This window comes from Cricetulus griseus, chromosome 2, assembly GCF_003668045.3.
Source record: "Cricetulus griseus strain 17A/GY chromosome 2, alternate assembly CriGri-PICRH-1.0, whole genome shotgun sequence".
Lineage (NCBI taxonomy): Eukaryota > Metazoa > Chordata > Mammalia > Rodentia > Cricetidae > Cricetulus > Cricetulus griseus.
The window spans coordinates 1,664,907-1,687,273 of record NC_048595.1 but is presented as its reverse complement, the minus strand read 5'-3'; the positions used below and the strand labels follow the sequence as shown (position 1 = coordinate 1,687,273).

Sequence of the window (22,367 nt, the reverse complement as noted above, 5' to 3'; positions counted from 1 at the left end):
ACTGGCCACAGACAGTGGGTGTTAGAAATACACCAAATGGTATATTTTACTGCAGAGATAAAGAGAACAAATGTCCATCTTACCCATGCCTCAAACTGCAGGGTAGCCTTGACCCAGAGGACATGGGCAGGAGGAGACTTGAGAATCAGCCGTGTTTGCTGTTAGAAGCTGGTACTTTGGGGGTGTGGGGCAGGATAAACTCTATCTAAGTTGCCTCTCTAAACTTGAGTCTGGGCTGTACCACAGGGCTGCATGGTGTAGCTTACCAGCTAGAGACCCAGACATAGTCCAGGCTACTGAGACTTAAGTCTTTGTCCACAAGCAGCTGATTCCTACACAGCACAGCCTGACACAGGGATGAGGGTGCGTCTCCATCTCTTCCTTTACATCCAGACCTGCGTCCCTTCCTCAGGAAGCCTTCCTGGCCCACCCACCTAAAATGACTCTTCCATCCCCAGCATGGCAATGAATGACCCTGCTGATTTTATCTGAGGTTTCTGAATTCTTTAGCAACTGACTGAATATCCCTGGGTAAAATGTGGGCCCCCAAGGTCAGGCCTATCTCTCTGCAACCTCATTACCAAAAGCTATACTTCCGTGGCTCTCATGGTGGAGACTGGTGGCTGTGCCCTGTCTACAACGGGGACACTACTGCCCACCTGTCTTGCATGCTTACAGTGAGGAGAATACTGTTTCCCCTCCTAGAGGCTGAAGGCAGAGCCCTCAGTCCTGCTCAGAGCTGTCTGTGGCCCTGCTAGACTAGACCTTCTACAGGGTGGCTGTGCCCTCTGCAGCAAGATGGAATTGCTAGCTCCTTCTGTACTGCCTGGTTCTGGGACATTCGAGGAAGCCACCTGTAGGAACAGGACAAGTGGAAGGACACAGCTCTGGGGCTTCAGGGAGAGGAGCTGAATCACAGGGCAAACTTTGTTCCTATCAGCCCTCCTCACTAATCCTAAGGGGTCCGGGCACTTCTGAGAAGCCCAGCATCACTGGCTCCGGGGTATCCCAGCTGGCCTACACAAGGACCACAAGACAGTGGAACACAGAAGCACAGCACCCTGGGCAAGTACGCATGCTCCGCCTAATAGCATCCAGAGCTAACACCATCCATGGGTGACTGCAACTCCTGACTGTTCACTCACGGGGCCACATTCCCCCATCCACACATCATGGGGATCTGAGAGCCTGTCAGGCTGGGCCACGACAAATGTCAACCAGGAAAACCCACTTGGCCCTCCCTCCAGGCCCCAAGGCTTCAGGAGAATTTTCATCTATCTGGTCACTCTTTTCTCTCCTCAAGTCTCTTTGAAGCATTTGGCATTTTGAAAAAGCAAACTCCATTGTGACCCAGAGCAAACAGGTCGAGGCTGTAGGCAACAGCCAGATCTACCATCCACAAACGCCTGCAAATGCAGATGAGGCATGGGCACTTGCCGGCCCACTCTGGAAGCCTTGGGAGCCTAACCATGCAGGTGGCCTCCCGAGGGCCACCTCTTCTCATCACAGGCTCACCATGGCCATGCTCAGAGACTGAAGGGACACCCTCAGCTCATTCCACAAGCTTCTGGGGCAGGTTTCAAAGCCTTGTGCCGAGCTCTAGAGGAAGCAAGGCAACTTCAGCCACTTCTGAAAACTTGAACAGATGTCTGTTTTCTCTTTTGGGGCCCCAGAGAAAGATCTCACCACCTTTCATGTGTGCTCAGGGAGTTAAAAGTCAAAAGACTCGCAGGCACTAACAGAAGAGGCTCTTGGCATCAGTGCGGGAGCCGTCAGGCTGGGTTTGGGATACCTGAGGCCAGCTCTGGGTGGGAGCCCAGGGCTGAGACTCATAGGTAACAGTCTTCAGAGTGGGCACCTGGTCTCCAAGAGGCAGTATGGGAGTCTGGCCTTTCAGGAAATTAATGGACAACTGTTCCCCCAACATGTGGACAACTGCAGTGTAAAGGGAACTACTGAGGTACACATACATATCTCTTAATCCAAAAGCAAGCTCACCTTATTCATCCAAGGTGGAACCAGGTTTTGACAGCTTCCTCAGTGAGAGGGCAATGGATGGCAAGCAGCTAAATAGGGAATTGTTAGTTATTACCTTACGTGGGCTGTTCAGGGACACCAAGGGCCCAGCTAGTGGAAGCAAACCCACCAGGTGATCAGACAGGAAATGCTGACCAACTTAAAAGCCCTGGGACGCCTTTGCCCAGCCTGGGTATATACCCAAGACCTTGCACTTAACTCTGCTAACTCAACTCTATCCAGAGGGACCTCAGCTCCTGGGGGATACCACAGTCTTTAGGTTCACTCCCACCCTATCTAGCTGTCCTAAGCAGTTTGGATCCCCTGTGTCCTGGCTGTGATGACAAATTCCAGGAACCCTGATGGAACCCTCCCCCACCCCATGGGACAAGTGAGCAGAGTTAAGTGATAGCAGCAGAATCGTGGTCCCTGTGAAATCTGGGTGCTCACCCTGTGTCACTGCCGGGGCAGCCTGAGCTCCCCAGTCCCAGGCTTGTCTAACTACTGAATGCAGACTGGGCCTTTGCTGCTGTTGGTTTGACTGTTTGGTTTTGAGGTTTCTTTTTTGTTTGTTTGTTTGTTTGTCTGTTTTGGTTCTGTGTGTATGTACTTGAGAGTGGCATGTGTATGCATGTGTTGGTATGTGCACACATATGAATGCTGTTCATGTGGAGAGCAAAGATGTACATCCGGGGTCTTCTTTTGCTCTCCACATTTCTTAAGACAGGGTCTGTCACTAAACCTGCAGCTGACTAATTCAGCTGGGCTGGCTGGCCTCCTGTCTCTACCTTCCCAGTGTCAGGACTGTCCGTGTGTACCACCATGCCTGGCTTGTTTACACGGATGGGGCTTGGGGATCCAAACCCAGGTCCTCATGTTTGTCAGGGTAAGGCCTTTACCAACTGAACCATTTCCTCAGGCCTGAATATGGCATATTTATGCCTCACTTATTTGTATGGAAGTTGGGGGTTGAACTTTAAGGGGAGAGCCTCATGGGGTGGGGGGTGGGTCCCCGACAGACAGCTGTTGAACAAACGAACAAACAAGAGGATGAGGAGTGGATGGTGCGGGGACCACAGACAACGGGTTAGCTTTCAATGATGCTGCGGCCAGCATGTTCTGTGTCCCCCCACCCCACTTTTGACTAAATGGAAAACAACACCAGAAAAGTCGGGAGACTCAGAGACATGTCATTATGTATTTGGGGGATCTGAGGGATAGGGAATTCACAGAGGTTCTTCCCCATGCTTCAATGGGGTTAGCTACCCCAGAACAAGCCAAGGAGCTCCAAGCCTAGAGGGATGTTTCTGTTTAAATGAGGAAGCTGCCCTACAAAAAGGCTGACTAAACAATGTTCATATAGTGGTCTAGAGACCTCTGGCAGGGTTTCCTTCTCCTGAACAAGAACACAACGGGCTGCTATGCCAAACAGTATCCACCTCTCCAGGCCCAGAACCTTTTGACAGCTCGAATCCAGACCCAGGAAGGCAACTGTAATGTACATGGGCCCAGGGCTGGATAGAACAACAAGAAGAACCCAGAACTTCCAGAAGCCCACACTCAGGCTTGGCCATCAGCCAGGTACCTTCTTGTGGATGGTTTCAGTGCTATAAGGGCCCACACCTCTTCTCCTCCATCCAGCCAGTACTGCAAATTCTCTCAGCAAGTGGAAAGCAAGGGGTTGAACAGGCAGTCCTTAGGAGGTACCTATATTTCCAAGTATTTCCAGAAGTTGTGAGGAGTGGACTTGGGGTTCTGAAGTAGAAAATGAGTCCCCACGTGGGAAGTAGGAAGAAGCAGGAGGGAAGGGTGGGGGGTAGCCATACCCTCCCTTCCTGCCTAGTGAATCGCCACGGTGCTGCCTGCCCCACAAAACTTAGAAGCCAGCGAAAGGCGGTCCTGGCTTCGGCCTCCACATTTTCCCTGTCCTTTCTAGATGTAAAGAAGTGTGGGAAGAGAAACTCCCTGGTACATTTCCCTACCACATCTGGACTACCCCACCGGAGGGTCAAATACACAAAGAACACACAGGGTTGAAAAGCCTGTCGGGGTTTTTTTGTCCTTGTGGGTTGCTCAGATTCAAATCCTTCCTTCTCTGATTTGGCACAGCAAAAGGGAAAGGTGGAGGGGTTTTGTTACTGTTTCAGGACTGAGCCCAGTGACTCAGGCCCCTCCCTCTTGCCTGAATTTTGGTCCCTCGCTACTGCCTGAATTCAGACTCCAAAGCTCCACCTTTGCCTCCAGGAGGAGATTTCTCAACTCACCCTCCAGCACAGACTTGTATACCCAGAGCCACGGTTGAGGTCAAGCAACACAGTAAAGAAAAAAAACAACATAAAAATAGACAATACTGTTAGAAACATGGGCTCATAAATCCCCACACTGAGGGCTGGCTTTGAAAGGTGAGAGAGGCATTACCAAACCGAATCAGGACAACAGAAAGAATGTGGCGGGAAGTCCAAGGAGCAGGGGAGAAAAGGAAATCAGGTTTTTCCAAGAATAAATTCAGTCTGATCCTCAAAATGGAGGAGTTACCAAAGCCACAGCAACACATGTGAAAAATTCTCCCAGGAGGGAAAAAAAATTGATTTGTCAATAACCAGAGACTTGTCCAAAGGCATCCCAAGGTCACCCACAAAAAAGGGTAAAAATAAATACACTACATGAATGACCACGTGATCTAGAGATGGCTTCTGGGGGGAAAAATGGCAATTGCCACCAAGCATTTCACATGATGGCCATAAATGTTAAGCTTACAACGTCTGAGGAACTGGTGCCAGGAACTAAGGACCACCCCCCCCAACTCTCTCCAAACACAGGAATCAAATTTTTTTCTCCTCTGGCCTACAAACTGCATCTCAGAAATGCAAGAAATGTGAATTTCCTCATTTGAAGTTGAGTCACCTGAGTCACTAGGACGGACTGCTGGCCTGACCTTAATATGGGAAACAGTTCATGCCAGGCCTGGCTCAACCAGGAGCAGCTAGACCAGGCTCCAAGACCTTCTGTGGCAAAGGACAAAGACGCTCCCATACTGCCCTCAGCTGCCAACTCAGCCATGTTCTCTGCACCTGCCTGGGCCCACACCTCGAGTTGGAGCTGACCAACACCCAGCCAGAGTTCAGGACCAGCCTTCTAAGAGAGGACCACAGCCTCCATGAGGAAGGGCAGAAATGTACCAGTTGTGTCTGCTTCCCCAACAAGCACATGGGTCATGGCATGAGAACTACCTTAGATTTCAGCTTTTCTTTTTCCTCCTTAAAAAAAAGTCATTGAAGATGAATGATGCCAGATCTATCTTGGAGAATTCCATCACTTAATTGCTCCACTCCTGGAAATTTCGGGAAGGTTCCCTACCCCATCCCCCTTTTTTGTGGAAATCTCCAAGCCTGACACATTTCCGCAGAGCTTTTACCTAATTAACAGCCATAATTCATAAAAAATAGGGAAAACAAACACTGGCAGAGTGAGCCAAGAGTTATCCCCTAGTTTCAAATAATTGAGCCACTGCAGAAGACCCAGTGGCTGAAAAAAAAAAAAAAAAAAAAAAAAACTCTGTTCAAAGTGTCCCAAGTAGAGGGCCAGGACCTTGGACTTGGGTTTAGCAGGCACCCACTCTGCGTGCATCACAGCCCTGAGAGACCCCTCATTCATCCTAAGCTGCCACTGCTGAGCCAGCTCTGCCCAGGAAATGCTCTGGTAAAGAGGCAGGTGACTCAGGAGGTCAGGAGGAGGAGGAAGCAAACATGCCAACAAATCCAGCTAGTCTAGCATTTCCTATGTGGACTGGAAGTCCTTGGTAACAGTCCTGGGGCTACTGTTCTGACTGGGCATGCCAGGGCCTCCTTTTATCACTGAACAGAGACCAAGGCCAAGGGAATCTTGGCCTTCAATAGCAACTGCAGGTAGAAACACATGAGCCAGGGTCTGAACAGATGACAACAGATGGAGCTGAATTAGGCCATGGCCCAAGTGGGACAGCATAAGACTCTTACCCAGGCAAACATCTTGGGAGTGTATAAAGACTAAAACTAACCATCCAGTGCCCTGAAGGGTTGTCGGGTTTCCACTTATCTTTCTGTCCTTTGAAGAAAAGGAACCTCATGTGTGAGCCAGAAAAAGAAGGAAAAAAACAAAACAAAACAAAACAAAACAAAAACTCAGCAAAAAGCCACTCCTGTCCAGCCTCCATTGAGGCCCCATGCCCATCACCAGGTCCTGGTTGCCAGTGTCCTTGCGCTCATTTTGAGGCCCCTGAATTACACTAAAGTTGAGTGATGGGCCATGCCTGGACCAGGTCTGTGGCCACTGCAGTCAGCTTGAGCTCTGAGAAAGCTACCTTGCCGCCATCTAGTTAAAATGGCCGTATGTGAGCACAGAGCATCAGGAACCCTGTCAGTCACCCCCCCACCCCCCCACCCGTCAGGCCTGACTCAATACTGGGCAAGGAAGGCTCCGTTAATCCTTGGGGGAAGGAATCTGACCAAAGAGGCGCCACCCACCAACTCTAAGACCCCAGAGGTCAACCCAGACAACTCGAGGGCATCTGATGACTCCTCCACTGTGGTTTCCAAGAGAGTGAGACCTTGAGAAAGCTCACATGCAAGTAATCACTCTTCAGGAAGATGGAGATTGTCACACATCTTAAAACAGGTTCCAGGACTGCATTCCGTCTGCCTGAGCTCCAAGCCTATGCTACACACTGTCAACTAGACTCTCTTAAGAGCAGATGCTCCACAGTCTGGGGGGATCCTGGTGGGGAGAGGGGGGATGGAGCTCCACTATGGTTTGTAGTGAAAGCCACACCTCTGTGGTACCTTCTTGGCTGCAGAATGACTTCAGTCCAGAGGAGCCAAGTCCCCATGACTGTAGCTTTACCAGGCTCTGAGCATCTCTCAGCTTCTGGCCTCAGCAAGACATCACCTCTCTTCCTGAAGCTTCTGTCCACATGCATGTCCAGATGGGATCTGGAAGACCAGATGGGTCCTAAGCACCAGCCTTGGGGATTAGATACAACCTTAAGCTACCCCTAACAAATATGGAAGGACAAAGGACAGGCAGGAAAATGGGGCCTGGAGACCCTGGCCACAGTGTCCGCCAAGCCCAGTCTGCATGCTCCAGGGCGGTCACGTGAAGTTCTGCTAGCTCTCTCTGGATGTCTTTCTACACACTTTGTCCCCACCCCCACCCCCTCAGGTGACAAGAGCCCTGAGTAGGCAGATGTGGCTTCAAATCAAATTCTCAAGGGCAAGTACAGAATGGACGGTGCCTCCCTGGCTCAAATGTCCCCGGACAGTGGCCTCCGTTCTGGGGCTGCACCTCAGGTTTCGGAAACAGAGCAGCCACAGAAAGCAGCCCGTTTTATCGGCAACCTGCACAGCTCTCCATTGCCATGGCCCCTCACCCTGGCATTCCGTGCCTCCCAGGGGGGGCAGATAATCCCACAAAGGGCCTCGTGCCAGAGTCTGGACACTGGAAAGAGCTTTCTCCAGTCGGGAGCTTTTGGGTTTGCTGGAATCTTCTTACTGAGCCCCAGGGTTCAGATCGAATATCCCTTTGAAAGGGTTGGAGGCAACCTGCTCTAGTCTGTCTGACACAATAGGGGGCTGTGATTGAGGGGGATATCCCCCTCGACAAACCAGGGCCCCCCAAGACCATGGTCCCAGTAATGAGAGGAGGGAGAAGGAGGGAAAGGCCCATATCATATCCCAACAGATGCCAACATCTTCTCCCTGAGGAAACTCACAATCAGCTTTCCCATCTTACACCCTCCTCTTGCTATGTCCAGTCTGAGAGAGTGTGGAGACCTGGGAATGGTAGATCCTCCCCAGAAAGACTCCTGTACAACTGATAAAATGGTCTCCTGTGTCTGGTTTATGCCATTATGTCTCTGTAAGCACATGTCACTGGTGTGTCTTGCGTGTGTGCTAAGTAGTATGTATATGTGCTGGCATGTGCCTTACATGCACAAGCATTCACAAACGCACAAGTGTGCACACACACCGAATGCCAAGCAGATCCCTACATCAGTCTGAAGCATGACACAAACCTCAGGAGGGAGACAATTGAGGGATCAGAGGCAAAAACCGTGTTGCTCAGATAAACAGCCCCGAAGCCCTGAGAATACAGATGATAAGTGACCCCTGAAGGGGGAACACAGGCCTAGAGCCTTGGATCCCACTCCTCCTTATAGGCACTGCATGCTGGTACAAGGTGTCCCAGAGCAACTGGTGTACCTCAGCAAAAGGTTGACATAGTATCTGTGGTCTTCTGTGGAAACATGAAGAACCTTATCTGGGATGGACCCCAATCCAACAACGACACCTTTCCTGCCAACCCCACACTAGACAGTCCATCATGTCAACTGTCCACAGCCTGGACGGTGACCTTCTAAGGTGTCCTTCCATTCCAGAACAGAGCTCACACAGGCGTAGGACATTGAATTTCTAACTACCAGCCAGGAGAGCACCCTTCATAAAGATGTGTCCAGGAGACTTAGCCAATGAGTCCCGATCACTTGAACCCTGGTCATCAAGTTATTTTGCACAAGTGTGTTAACATGGAAATGAAATCCAGGGAGGACTACCACTCTGCTTTGCGCGCGCGCATGCGCGCGCGCACACACACACACACACACACACACACACACACACACACACACACACACACACACACACACACACACCTCTTCCCCTAGCCAAAGAACATGAACATTTCAGAGAGCCAAAATAGGAGCTAACAATGACAACCTGGTACCCGAGAACAAGGGTTGTTCAAGTGTTTTGGTCGTTATCACATGGGGCCTGGCCGTGCTGACTCTTACATAGACCTCTGCAGCATCTTCCATGTTTTTCCTGTATGGTTCAGATATGTCAGGCCCCTGGGAAGGGGAAAGATGAGGGTGGGAACTTCACTTCCAAAGAGCACTGGGGCAACATCTCAATCACAACATCCTTGTTCCCATCCACCAGCATCGCCAGGCACTGGGGCAGAGAAAGTGAGTCTATGCCTTCACATGCTGGCAGCTTGGAGAAAACAGAAAAGAAAATGGGCCCTGGCTGTGTCATGTTGCCAGGAGGGTCCAGCTTGGGGCCCCAGGGAAGGAGAAATTTGCACTGACTTGTGGCCTCTCACTGCACTCTGACCCAGCAGGGGAAGAGCCTGAGGTAGCATACCCAGGTACAGGTCTGCAGGGCTGAGGGCCTGGGGACTATGGCTAGTACTTCCCACCTTAGCACTTATTAAGATGAAAGATGAATTCTTGGGGCTCCATCTCTAGCAATGAAACACAGCCTCACCCTGGAACCTCCCTGGGAGCTACAGCTGAGCTTCTGTCACCTTCAGTTCCTGGCAGGTGAGCAGCACTCCCTTCCTTAGGGCATGTCCAAACGGAGAGGGTGATTCGCTGACCTTCTGACATAGGCTAAGCTAGCCCAGCCCTACAGAGGCACACATTAGATCCCAAATGTCACAGAGAATAGAACATATTCCCTTAAGAGGGGCCCTACTAGGCCTCTATGGCCACCTTGATCTGACCACATAGGAACCATTCAATCACACCAAGTCCCAAGGGCCAGCCTGATGCCTGTCCATTTAGTTCTCATTATCTTGTCTAAGGTCATCCAAGGTGGTAGATCCCTGTGCTGAGTTCAGAAAGTAAAAGTCAGGGGCCATCTGTGAGGCTGAAGATGGTAGATTCAACTCAGAGACGTCACCGGAATGACAGACGGCTGTAAATTGGGGTTTTGCTGCTCATAGGGGTCTCCCCATACCTATCAGGAGCCAGGGCTTGGCTTCTTCCCCAGGTCTTGCCTGCTGGCCCTGGAGCCCTCTGACAGACTGGAGATGGAAGTCCCTGGTGTTAAGTTTTGCTTTTACATATTCAGTAGAGGTCCAGAGGCCTCAAGGAAGGGGGCTAGCTAACCTGGCTGGCTCAGTTTTGTCTGGTCTGGCCCTCAAAATGTTCTTCCCTGTATCTGGGCCAGGCTGTGACCACACCCTGGTGAAGAACACATGATCAGGGTACTGGAGACCCAGCTGTCCTGCCATGGACACAGCAGCCTTGTTGGGATTTTCCCTGGCCACTCCTCCTTTCCACAGATAGATAGGGGACCACTAGGTACCCCTCCCCTCCCAGCCCCCAGCACAGGCAAAACCACACATCTATCCAGAGCCTGGTGGAGGCAGATTAGAGGCTACATTCTTCTTTCCTTCAGGTTGCCATACTCTGTCTAGTGAGCCAGGGAGGGGAGCTCCTCAGGACAGCAAGGCCCAGGCTCCTCACCTCCTACCCCCCACCTATGGTCACCAGCTCTTATTCCCCTTTGAACGAGGGTAGTCTGTCAGGATGGAGGCAACCTAAAACCCTGGGCAACAAGAGAGCTGGGACTAGAGAGAAGAAGGGTTCCCTATGGAGTCTGCCAATGCCAGAAACCAGGTGCAGCTGGGGGTGGGGTAGGGGTGTGCTTGAACTTGAGGCCACTGGCACCATCATTAGCAGATGAGATTCAATTCCAAGCTGCTGCTTTCAGGGACTTTACCGAACCTTTGGGAAGGTAAGATTAACACCTTGGATGGAGGGAAAGTTAAAACTTAGGGCCTCTGCTTTGCAATTCTGATTCCCAGTCCTGAAACTGGAGAGTGTCTCCTGGGGCTATCTGCCTAGGCTTCGGAGCACTTACTTTCCACAGTTTATAGAACTTTCGTCTTAAGGGCACTCAGCCAAATGTGCAGCCACCAAACTGCCCCTCCACAGTGCACTCTAGTACACATGCCCCTTGAAAAGTCTCAAGCATTAGGGATCAATGCAGGCTTTCACTGAAGATGCCTGGCTCCTACAGGTTCCTCGGGGACATTAAAAATCTTCCACCTGCCACGCTGACTTCTTGTAGCCACCTGCCTGGAAGAAGCCATCCAGCGTGTACCTCTGCACCAAAATTCAAAATAAGACAGCCTCTCTAGACAGCAGCTTTCTGTGCTGACACTCGCCTGTGTGTAGGCAGCAGCAGACTTGGGAATAGGCCCTCAGGATTTTCACAAAATGGACGGGGGACAGCATTGATGAGATAATGAACTTTGGGCAGTCTGAGGACGCCACCCAGCACAGCGAAGCAGCCGTTATGTTTTAAGTCATGTCAAATCACTTCCAGGAGGGGAAAAAAAATCGATCTGTCTCTGATAGTGTTTCCTCTCCCTAACATGATGAATAAATAATTAGCAGCAGCATCAAGTTGTTTCATTAGAAGAAAGGTGTCAAGACAGGCCAAGATAGAAAGACCGATCAAGAAAACCAGGGCCAGCTGTAAATCCCCCTACCCCACCCCATGCCTTATGACACCATTTGTACTCTGTCAGTCACTAGCTTACGTTCAGTCTGAGCTGGGAACCGAATACCCTATTCAAAGGGGTACTCACACGGCATGTTATTGCAATTTAATATTTTCACACAGAGACACGTCATTATCTCGAAACCTGACACTGGCAGAGTAATTCTGTAATTTTTCTCAACGCGAACACCAGGGCCCTGGATTGTCTAAACAGCCCCATCTCCTCTTTGTTTCACCTTAGGGCCACAGACAAGAGGAAGAGTGCTCACTCACAGATCGCCGTGGCCTGTGTTCTTTGCCCTCGACAATCAGCGGCCAAGCGGTTCTGGGGCAGGCCTGGCCCAGCTGCTGACAGCTGTTTCCATACCTTGCAGACCTAAGGACACAGGGTTCCCCCAAAACTAAGTGGGCAGGAAAGCATGTGGCACCTCTGAAAAGCAGGCGTGAATCTCATTCAGACAACAGATCTTCTCCCAGCACACTGGTGCACATGTGTGCACAGATGCACAGCACACGTGTACACACCTGATGTGACTGCATGCTGTATGAAGACAGCCTCATCATGTCTGCCAGACAAAGAAGAATCCACCTTAGGAGCTACCTTTCTCCCCGGCACTGCTGACTCTGGCCAGCAGAACACACTAGTACTTCAGGAATGTGTCAGCCCTTCCAGGAATAAGAGCCTGGGAGAGACCTGGAAGAAAAGCCAGAAATGTCCCAGGGAGCCATTGACTCAGATATGCAGGTAGCAAAGAGGACAGTGGCATTTCCCCCTCCCACAAGCCAGGCCATATCTCTGCTGGCTGCTGCCACCTGAAGCCATGTTATTCTATTTGAATCAGCAGGTATTCTCTGGTGTCCACAAGGGACCCAGGACCTGTAGGAAGTGTGCTGACTACAAGCTGACAATCCTGGAGGCCCATGTGCTGACCCTGAGGCTGACCTGGCAGAGTGGCCAGTGTGCTAGAGGGCTGACCGGCAGTCCCTTCCTAAGGTGGCTTGGAATGCCACCAAGCCAGCATATACCCAGAGATGTCAATTCTAAGCCCAGTGCAGCCCTCCTCATGTGGCTTTTCCTCCATGTGGGCTTTCGATGGAGACTCCGGGGAGGGAGGAGGCAATGGGGGTGCCAGAGATTAATGTCCAGGCCTTCCTAGGCAGGACTTCCGTCTTCCTCTTTGCCCTGGGACTGCATGGTCTCTCTGTGGTCACCACTCGGGCTCCTCCAGTGAGCATAATTTTCAGTCTTTGTTTAAATGTTTTATGGACTGATGTGGCTGGGCCTCTCTGAGGAGACTGTGGCCGCCCGTTGGGCAGATATAAATGTCTGAGCCTTTTCAATTCGTGCCCCTTTCCCTCGGAGACCTGGCTGCAAGGAGCGCCCGGAATCTATTATGTAAATCTGTATTTTGGTATAATATCGACTGTCAGTTTGTGAATATAGACACGGGATTAAACTGCATCACAGAAAAGAGTCCCAATCGCTTTCAGGACCCATTCTTCACGCTGACCCAGTCCTGCTCTCTGCCGAGATGCTGACGCCCTGCCTGCCCAGGGGCTAGAGAAGCAGTGAGGCTTTCCCAGGCAGGGGTGGGCGGCGATAAGACAGGCAAGGTCAGGAAGCTGTTGGTCTGGCTCAGGCCTACCCCCCATCTGAGCAGACTGGACACAGAAGCACAGATCCTAAGGCAGTACTAGCACAGAGTACCCAGGATTAAAGGCAATGTCTTTCTCTGAGTGAGCTCCTGAGTCTCCATTCTATGGAGAAGGTCCTCTAACCCCAGGAGAGCCAAGGTCAGAGCCCAGTTCACAGCAGACTCCCAGACCTTGTGCTGGGCTTCTAAGAACAGTGAGCAGGCCTGAAGCTCACATCCTGCAGGGCCTAGGAGGCCTCTGATAAGGAAAAGAACCGGCAGATGCCAACAGCTGTTTCAGCCCCAAAGGCAGATGTTGGAAAAGCTTGCTTGGCTGAGATGGAAAAGCATGGTCTGGGGGAAGAGGGGTGAAGGGAGGGAGCTTTGAACACAGTGAGTCCCTCTGCACACACAGCTCCACAATAGGCCCAGACACCTGTGCCTCTGAGTTGGAAAAAATGAAAGAAATAGTGAAGGTTGTGTGTTGTTTTATTTCAGGACACAGCTAAATGGAAGAAATCAAAATAGGACCCTGCTGGAGCAGAGTGGGGCCCACAGTGGGCATGGCTTCATGACCAGGTCTCACGTCTGTCCTGAGCTGACAGTGGTCTGCACACTCCGCCTGACCTCAATGCCTTCCAGGATAGGTAGCCAAAGAATGACAAACCCATTCCCAAACAGAAAAGTTAGTGGTGATGGGGGGGGGTCACTCTGAGTCTCTCTCAGATTTGAGGGCAAATCTGATGGCCCATAAGTCCCTATGCAGAAGCATCAGCCAAACAATACATGGGACCTTCCTGGATTGTTCAAGGCAGCCCTCCCTGAGTGGGCAAGGAGTTAAAAGTGCTTAGGGCAGAGTCAGACACATCCAGATGCCGTAACGCTTCACCCAAGTTAAAACTGACTTTTATTCTCTAAGGCACTCTCTTCTTATCTGGCAAATCCCAGCTGCAATGGAGTTCGGGGATCACAGAAGGGCAGACAGTTCACACAGCACAAGAAAGAAAGGAAGGGAGGTCCCCTGCATGTTCCCCTAAGCCTGTGCATGGGGGTTGGGGGGCGTGGGAGGCCAGGCAAGGCCCATATGAACCCTCATGGGTAGCCTCCAGGGCTTCTTGGGCCAGGCTTAGATATTGGCACTAAGCGTTCGGCTTTGTTATTCTTTCTAAAGTAGGAAAGTAGACAAAGCCACTTATTTCTCAGTGTACCGACTGGAAAGCAAATTGCAGGCATATGGAGGTCACTTCAGTGGGGATCGCGCCCAGAGCCAGGGATCTGGGGTGGCCAGCACTAGACACAGCCCAGATACTCTATTCCTGCTCTACCAAGACACGTAGAAATGGCTGTGTCTCCCCCAAATGCCCTACCATCAGCCAATATTGAAATTCATATAGAATACATTCTATGTCAGAAGAGGAAAAAAGGAAGTCTGCCTGACTTCATCTAGGTAAACCAGGAGGCTAAGGAAAAGAAATGGAACATCCTCAACCAGGCCCAAGCAGAATTACCTATGAAATCCCCAAGGCCTGGGAAACCTCAAACCCCAGCAGCCCTGCTCCCTGATGTCCTACTCAATCATCTGGTCCCTTTTCTTCCTGACAATGTCTCATAGCAATGCCTAGACAGAGAACGGGGCACACACCCACACCCCAGGAATCACAACTCTCCTGCCTCAGTCTGGGTGGGAATGGACCCACTTCAAGACCACACCACACAGCCAGGCTCCATCACACACAGACTTACACTTTGAGCCACTGCTATACCGGCAAGCAAACAGCCACGGAAGGGGTTTCCACCCATACTCTCAGACCACCTAGGAGCATAACTCAGAATCTGAAAGAAGCAAGAGCCGGAAGAGTCCCCACCCACCCACCCACCCGCAACTCATCACCCACTACCTCCATCCAGACCCTCGTGTTCTGTTTCAATGCACACTGGTGGGAATAAGGAGTCAGTGTCACACTCACCACCCCTCTCAGTCACTACAAACTCACCTCGGACCAGTCCAGGACTTCCACAGGCAGTGTAGATCCAACACACATATGGGAAAACACACACGGGCACACGCGATGCTTCACAGAGCACTGCCCCAGAGCAAGCCCTATTTTCTGACACGTATTTCTCAACTTACTGGGCATCACCTCTCCCCTCACCAAGTTAATCAGCTGTACCCCCATATTGGTCTCAGAAAGCCAGTATTTGAGAACTGTGCTTTTATTTTTATTTATGTTTATTTATTTTTTGTTCTCCCAAACAGGAATCCAGTGTGAACAGAGCATCCATGCTTGCTGGACTCAGAAACGGGATATGGACAGTTTTGTTCCCGTACCCACAAAGGCCTACACAGATGTGTATTGATTTTCCTTCCCACCTGAGCCAGAAGGCTGGGTGAGCTAACGGCCCCTGGAGTGCCCTCTGGCTGCACTGGGTTTCTGACAACTTTGTGCCCCACACCCCATACTCTCAAGTGTGGGGCTCAGGCCAGAGTGAGAAAGAGATCCTGTCCTCCGTGGGGTTTGTCTGAACACAGGCGTACTGCTTTAGCATTGAGGGATGAGCACTTGGGGTTGGGAATGTGTGAGTGTGCACGGGAGAACGCAGAACCATATTTAGACGAGATGAAATATTCACCAGGACCAGCCATGTTTTAAAATGATTATAAATTATTTTAACAGAGCATTTGCAAAGGGTTATAAAAACAGCCATAATATATTTTTTTCCTTAGATTCTAGAATTACCAGTATGACAGCTAATGCAATAATGATTTGTTTCAAATGCCAGTGTTTAAGCCGCATAGAGCTGATTTCAGACATTTTTTCCAGTAGGCCACATTGTACTTAATGAAATTAAACACACCAATCGCATTTGTCCCCAGGGGACGAGGAACTGAACACACCACCGGTTTATTTTTTTATTAAAATAAATTGCAGCCGGCAAGATGGACTAATTGCATACAGAATTGAAAAAGAAACATTCCATTGATATAATTAAGCCAATTTTCATGGACAGAAATAGTTATAGTGGATATAAAATAAGCAAAGACTTCACCAGAATCTGCGTTCCCTCTTTTTTTTTTTGACACAAAATGTTAACTATTAAACAAATATATATCTCAAGTGGCTGGCACTCCTATCTTCAGCTTCCTCGGGGGGTATTGTTCCTCCTCCTCATGAGAGGCACCTCCAAGGAGTAGAGGATCTGAGAATGGAGAGTGGTCAGAACAGGAGAGAGCACCCATCCCTTGCTTCAGGACCACTAGAGCTAAGGGCACAACAGCCAATCTCGAAGACCTTGCACTAGTCCTGCAGCTCAGGTCTACTGGTGACAGCAGCAGGGGCACAATGGGATGCCACATCTCCCTAGTGACCTAAGGAAGACGGGTGGATCCACCTATAGATTGGGGGTGGGGTAAGCAGGCATTCCCCTCCATGTGGGGTTTCTATACTTGTGCTGGGCAAAAGGCAAGGAGGGGCTAGGCCAGGTCATCCCTGGTCAACCTAGAACTTGCTCTTGGAGAGGGTGCCCACCTCCAGGTGAGGACAGGCTACACAATCATTCCCTGGAGGGGAGTGTCCAGCCCTGAGTAAATAGGATTCCAATCTGCAGGCAAGTGGGGGATAAATCTGATGGCTGTATTCACGGGTTATAGCACATGGAATCTACTTTAAGAACAGACCACAGAAAGCATTGGTCTTGAAATGCTTTAACCCTGACATGTTGAAAAAAAATTAATTAGTTAGTTAAAAAATGCTATGGAATTAACTATAGTCTCAGTACCATACTGAGAAACCCTGAAGGTCTGGAACTTGCTGTGCAATGGTGTGAGTGACTGTACCTATTTGGGGTCTCTTACCTCTGGAGGTGTCCTACTGTTCCACACATTCTCCTTTCCTTCCCTGGACCAGTGAGTGGGATGCTGGCTCATGCCTACCCAGGAGGGTGGAAGTGCACCCACAGGCACTTTGAGGGTCTGTTCCGGGGTTGGTGCCACACACAACAGAGGCAGAGCAACTCACAATGCAGGCTACCCTCCACCTTGTTTTCCCAGATAGTTCTCCCCACCCCAGTTCAAACCCGGGGTGGGCAGGCACACCTGTATAAGGGACACTAAAGGGGACACTTCAGGCAGAAGAGACCTTGCACAGGGGTTTCTGGGCCAGGTGGAAGGGTCTGGAAATTCAGGCGGAACCCCCAGGAAGCCATAAGGTGCCCCCCCAATAGGAAGGCACTGTTGTCATGGTCAGAGGCGTTAAGTCGGTGCAGTGTAGACACCTACTACTGCTGGTCCCATAGCCGTCTATGACCCTGTAAGAAGGGATCTGGGAGACACCTGAAAAGAGTTCCCTGGGCAGGTGCCGGGAACTGGCAATCTGAAGCTGGCTGCTGGAATCTAAGCTCTGAGCCCCAGCAGCCTTTCAGCCAAGCAGAAGCCAGAGAGAGAGAGAGAGAGAGAGAGAGAGAGAGAGAGAGAGAGACTCCCTCCACCTCATGGAAGTTCTCTCCTGAGGGAAAGTGCTAACACTGTTCCCCGAGAGCCTTCAACACAAGCTTGGGGTTTTTGATTCAAAATCTGATAAATTGTATTTAATGCTATTTGAAATTTTTTAAAGAAATTACTCAAAAGATTTTTAATCCTAGATAATTTTGTTGTAACTCTAATTATACATAACCTTAATTACCAGTACCAGCCCCCTCCCCCAAGGACCCCTAATTGCCTCCTAATTGAATAAAACAGAGGGCTACTCATGCCCCACCAAAGCCCTGTAAGCAGTGGCAGCTGAGGCAGTGCTGGCCCCCGGGGGAGGGAACTCTCTTCCACCCTTACCTAACCTCTAAACAGACAGTGAGGAGTTAGTTCTCTGTGGCTAGCACTGCCCATGTAGGGGTTTGGGGGCAGTAGAAAGGCAAGACTAGGAAGGGCTGGGTCTAATCCACACCTGTCCTTCAGACTGCTAGAGACCCTGGGGCATAGCTGGAAGGGAGACTGACCAGCAAGCACTTGCTTTACAAACAAGCTTTGGCGAGACCTACACACACACACACACACACACACACACACACACACACACACACACACACACACACCAGGCCTCAGACCCCGACCCTTCTAACATCAACCAGTGGTGGCAGACACAAGGCCTGTGACACACAGCACACAGCACAGAGCCTCAGGGCACTGGCCACCAGCCCTGCGCCCTGCACCCAGCTGCCCCTCCACCAAGCAGGCCCCACCTTTCGCCTGAAGCGGGCAAGGCAATCAATTCCCGCCTACAGGTTCCTGCTTCTGTTGCAGCTCTAGAGCAAAGACTGTCCCCTGGGCTCTCACTTCCCTGGAGAGGGTAGAAGGGCAAGAGCCAGACAGTCCAGGCCCCTGCTTGTCTCAACAGGGAAGGGCATGGCCTTGTGCTGGGCCTCCCCAGTCCTTCAACCCAAGCAGCTTCACACAATTATTACACTAATTAGCAATTCAGCACCCCAACACATTCAACACTCACACAAAGTCCCACACCTAGCAGGGTGGGGTGTGTGATGTTTGGGACCACAAGGTCTGTCATCTCCATAGAAATCAGGTCTCTAAATATGGCTCTGGTGGGGTTCCTAGCTATACCCTTCTACTTGTGCTATGTGGTTACTAAAGGACAGGAAGGCACCATCACCAACCAAGCCTCATCCTGCCCACCTGGATCACAGCAGTGGCAGGAATAAGTGATTGTTAAGTATTTCGTTTTTAAATGTAGGGTCAAGACAGCCTCAAGCCCTTACTGGTCAGCACTGGCCCAAGCTGGGTAAGGGGGACCCCCCTTCCCTGAACTATCTTCACTCTGCCCCTGCTCAGGCTTAGTTTCCCACTAGCTGAATCATAGTCCCCCTGAGACTACCCCAGACACCTCTATCCTTATAAAAGCTCAACAGAAGGCTCTACTCTGGGCCCCTACAAGTGGGACACCTAAAAAGTCCAGCTTGAGTAAGCCAAGCAGAGAGGTCTGTAGTAGGAACACTAAGAAATAAATGCAAACGAAATTACACCTCAAGGTGCATACCCTGGGACAGGCCCCCCAAGCTCTGTGTCCTGAGGTCACATTTATTGGCCCAGCTGTCCTTCTGTCCTCGGTACAGTCTCAGTCATGGTGTGAGGGCCCGAGCAAAACCCTGACCTTGCTCCTTTCCCTATCCCTTGACCCTGTTGGCCAAGGCGGCTGGGCTGGCTGCTGCGTGTCTGCTTGTCACCCTTGCGCCAGGTAATGGAGTCAGGTGTCCCAGGAGCCTGCCACATCTGCTTAAAATATTATCTAATGAAATCCAAAAGTCCTCAGTAGGCCCTGAAGCTGTCTTGCAACCCCGAGCTGTCTCAACCACCTTCTTAAGGGGGCTTTGGTGACAGCAAGTAGTAAGTCACACAGCCTGGAACCGGGTCTCAGAGTGACACCCAAGAGGGGACTCTGGGACTGTCGGGCAAGCTTCTGAGGGCAATTTCTAAGAACGCCCAGCAAAGAGAAGAAGCAGTTCCACCGGCTGTGTCCTCCGGTTCTCGGCCTCTAGGGAAGGCCTGTTCCGTTCCCATCGTTCCCATCGTTCCCATCCTAAGTAAGGCCAGGGCCAGGTAACCTTCCCCACCTGGAGGTGGAGCAGGCGGAGAGCTGAGGCCCAGCAGGGCGCCGACCGGCTGTGGACCTCTGGGAAGTTTCCGGGGCCGCGCAGGGTGCGTTGAGCCAGTCTCTCGCTTGCAGCGAAAGCGGCGCGGCGACAAAAGGAGCGCAGTGGCTTTACTCTTCTCCTTCCAGCTCTGAGTCCTTCATCCTAGAGAGCCTGACTAGCCCAGCCTGCAGCCAGGGAGCGGAGACTCCTAAAGGCCCACGGTGCACACCAGACTCTAAACAGTACACCGCACACCCGCACCGTGCGTCGTGGATAGTCACGCAGTACGCACACAGCTCATTCGTACCCGCTGGGAAATTGCTGGCCCTGTTCGCACCAAGAGGGGTCAGAGGTCATGGGTGGCCCAGGAGGCCGAGGTCAAGGGCAGCTGGACAGGGAGCTCGGCGGGAAAGGGGCTCCTAACCCAGGGGCCACGAATCGCAGAGCTCAGGGAAGCTTGGCGGAGGCTGGAAGTTGCTTTTCCCTGTAGGATGGGCGCGCGGCCTAAGGCATCCGGGGCCAAGTTCGGCAGGGTCCCGAGCTGAAAGCGCCAGGCTTCGGAAAACTATCGTAAATCCTACACCCGTTGGGCTCATGTTTTTAGAGTTCGGCTCTGGAAACCGCGAGGCCGAGCCAGGCAGGATCCAACCCTGGAGAGGCAGACAGAACGGCCTGGTGATCAGGAAGGGACCTTGAGCCAGAGTGCCGGACGCCCCTTTCGCGGGCCTACGGTAGAGGAGGGGGCGGCTGGGATGAGCGATTCGTATTCTCTGCGCACAGCGCTCACCGCTTCGCTGTAGCCGGGCCATGGCCGGGTCTGTTGAAGCCGCGTTTCTCTGGCCGCGGAGCAGCCGGTTCCCACCTGCTGGCTGCAAGGGCCGAAGCCCCCAGCCCGACTCGTAGCGGATGGAGGCGGCACCGGGCTAGGAGGGCGCGCGGGCTGCTCTGAGACGCGGTGGCGGTGGTGCGGACGGCGGAGTTCGCGGGCTTCAGTGGGGACCGGCCAGCGGCTTACAGCGCGCAGAGCCCCAGGCTCGGCCCAAGGCGGAGCGAAAGAGAAAGTAAGACCCGGGCCCTGGCAGTCTCCGCCGGGGCAGTTCGTCCCTTTGGGCCTCACGGGTGCCAGGGAGACCGTGTGCAGGAGGGTCGGAGCGAGACCAAGTGAGGAAGAGCGGCGGGTCGCAAAGCGGCTGGTGGGGACCCTGCTGCCAGAGGCACCGGCACTGGGCGGCCCGAGCCAACTGCCGGAGTCACAGAGGAGCGCCGGCCACCACGCGGGGCACCACTTGGGAATAAACTTCATGACCACAGTTCCGAGCGCAGGAAAAGTCTCCATGTTGCTTCCCCAGCGGCTGCGGCCGTCCTGCCTGCGCCAACCCCGTCCTTGCTCCCGGGGAGCCGGGTGGGCGCCGGCCCGCGCCCCCTCCTCCGCCCCCTCCCCGGCTCGGGGTCTCCCTCCTCTGAGCCCGGCTGGCGGACGCCAAAGGCGGTGCTCTAGCGCCCACTATTTCAAAAGCCCGGAATATGATTTGACCAGGACTGAGAGCCACTCGGAGAGAGAGAGGGAGAGAGCGAGCGAGAGGAAAAGTTACTCTCCCCTTTCGTCAACTTTTCGCTAACTTTCGCTTTTCTCTCCCCTCCACCCCGGCCTCCCCCTCCGCCCCCCTCCCCGGCCCCCACCGCGCGCCTCGGGTTCCCGGCCCGAGCGCCTGACACTGTGGGGGGGGAGGGGGTTCGGCGGGGAGGGGGCCGGCGCCTTCGGGGAGCGCGCGGCCGGGCGCCCCGAGCCTCCTCGCGAGCGGCCGCCCGGGAGCACGGGAGGCGGAGCAGCCCCCGGGCCGCGCGGTCGACGGGGGGCCGGAGCCGCAAGCGCGCCGACCGCGCCCCGACGCGCACCCCTGGCCCGGGTACCCCGGCCCCGCGGCCCGGGCCCGGCGACGCGGCGCGGTCGAGCGCGGGAGACTTACTTTTGGCTAGCTTCCTCGCCCTCGCCTTGGATCGCATGGTGTCGGCTCGCGGAATCTCTCTCCTCCTCCTTGAGCCCAGAAGCAGCTACACACTATCTTCATCTCCCTAGCATTGTCAGTTTGGACACCTTCGCACATGCGCACAGAGCACTCAATCTGACACCCCTCGCCGGGGCCAAAAAAACTTTGCAATGTGTTCATCATCGTCTTCGTCGCGCCGCCGCCGCCGCCGCCTCGGCGCGGGATTGGGGGGCTCTCCGATGCCTTCTCGGTCTTCACCTCACTTCTCTCTCTCTCCCCCCTCCCCCCCCTTTTCAGTGCAGCTCGGAACTGGCCCTTTAAGAAAACATTCCGTGCTCGTCGCTCCCGCCCGGGGCCCGCACCCTGGACACTTTAAAAGGACCCAGGTAGCCCTGAAGGCGAGGTGACCGTGCCCCCGCCCTGCCCCGCGCAGCGCTGCGGCTCCTGCCCAAGTCGGGCCGAGAAGGAGACTGACCGCTGCGGTTTTCTGCGCGACTTCCTCGGATTTCCCCACAAATGCGCTGATAGTTCGGACGCGGGTTCGGGCTGGTTTTGCTGCGTTTTATTGCGTTTTATTACTAATTAAAAAGCTTTCGTTCGCCGTCGCCCCAGAGCGCTCTCCTCCCGAACTCCCCTCGATCCCTGCCCGCACCCCGCGCTCGCGGAGGGGGTGTCGGGGCCAACGCGCCAGAACCCGGCTCCTCCGAAGCCCCCTCCGGCCGCCGCCCCCCGCGGGCCTCCCGCCCCCGCCCTCCCCCTCGCCCCCA

General features: G+C 52.8%; 1 protein-coding gene across 8 annotated transcripts in view; it reads right to left on the bottom strand.

Annotated features, from left to right (window-relative positions):
- Positions 1 to 21,883, bottom strand: part of Prdm16 (PR/SET domain 16) — a 320,716-nt gene extending 298,833 nt beyond the window's left edge. For all 8 annotated transcript variants that reach the window (XM_027398486.2, XM_027398493.2, XM_027398488.2 and 5 more), the window contains exon 1: positions 21,580 to 21,883. In XM_027398486.2, coding sequence (XP_027254287.1) covers positions 21,580 to 21,616 — 37 coding nt within the window. In that variant the 5' untranslated portion in view covers positions 21,617 to 21,883. The remainder of the gene's footprint in view (positions 1 to 21,579) is intronic.
- Positions 21,884 to 22,367: the final 484 nt, after the last annotated feature.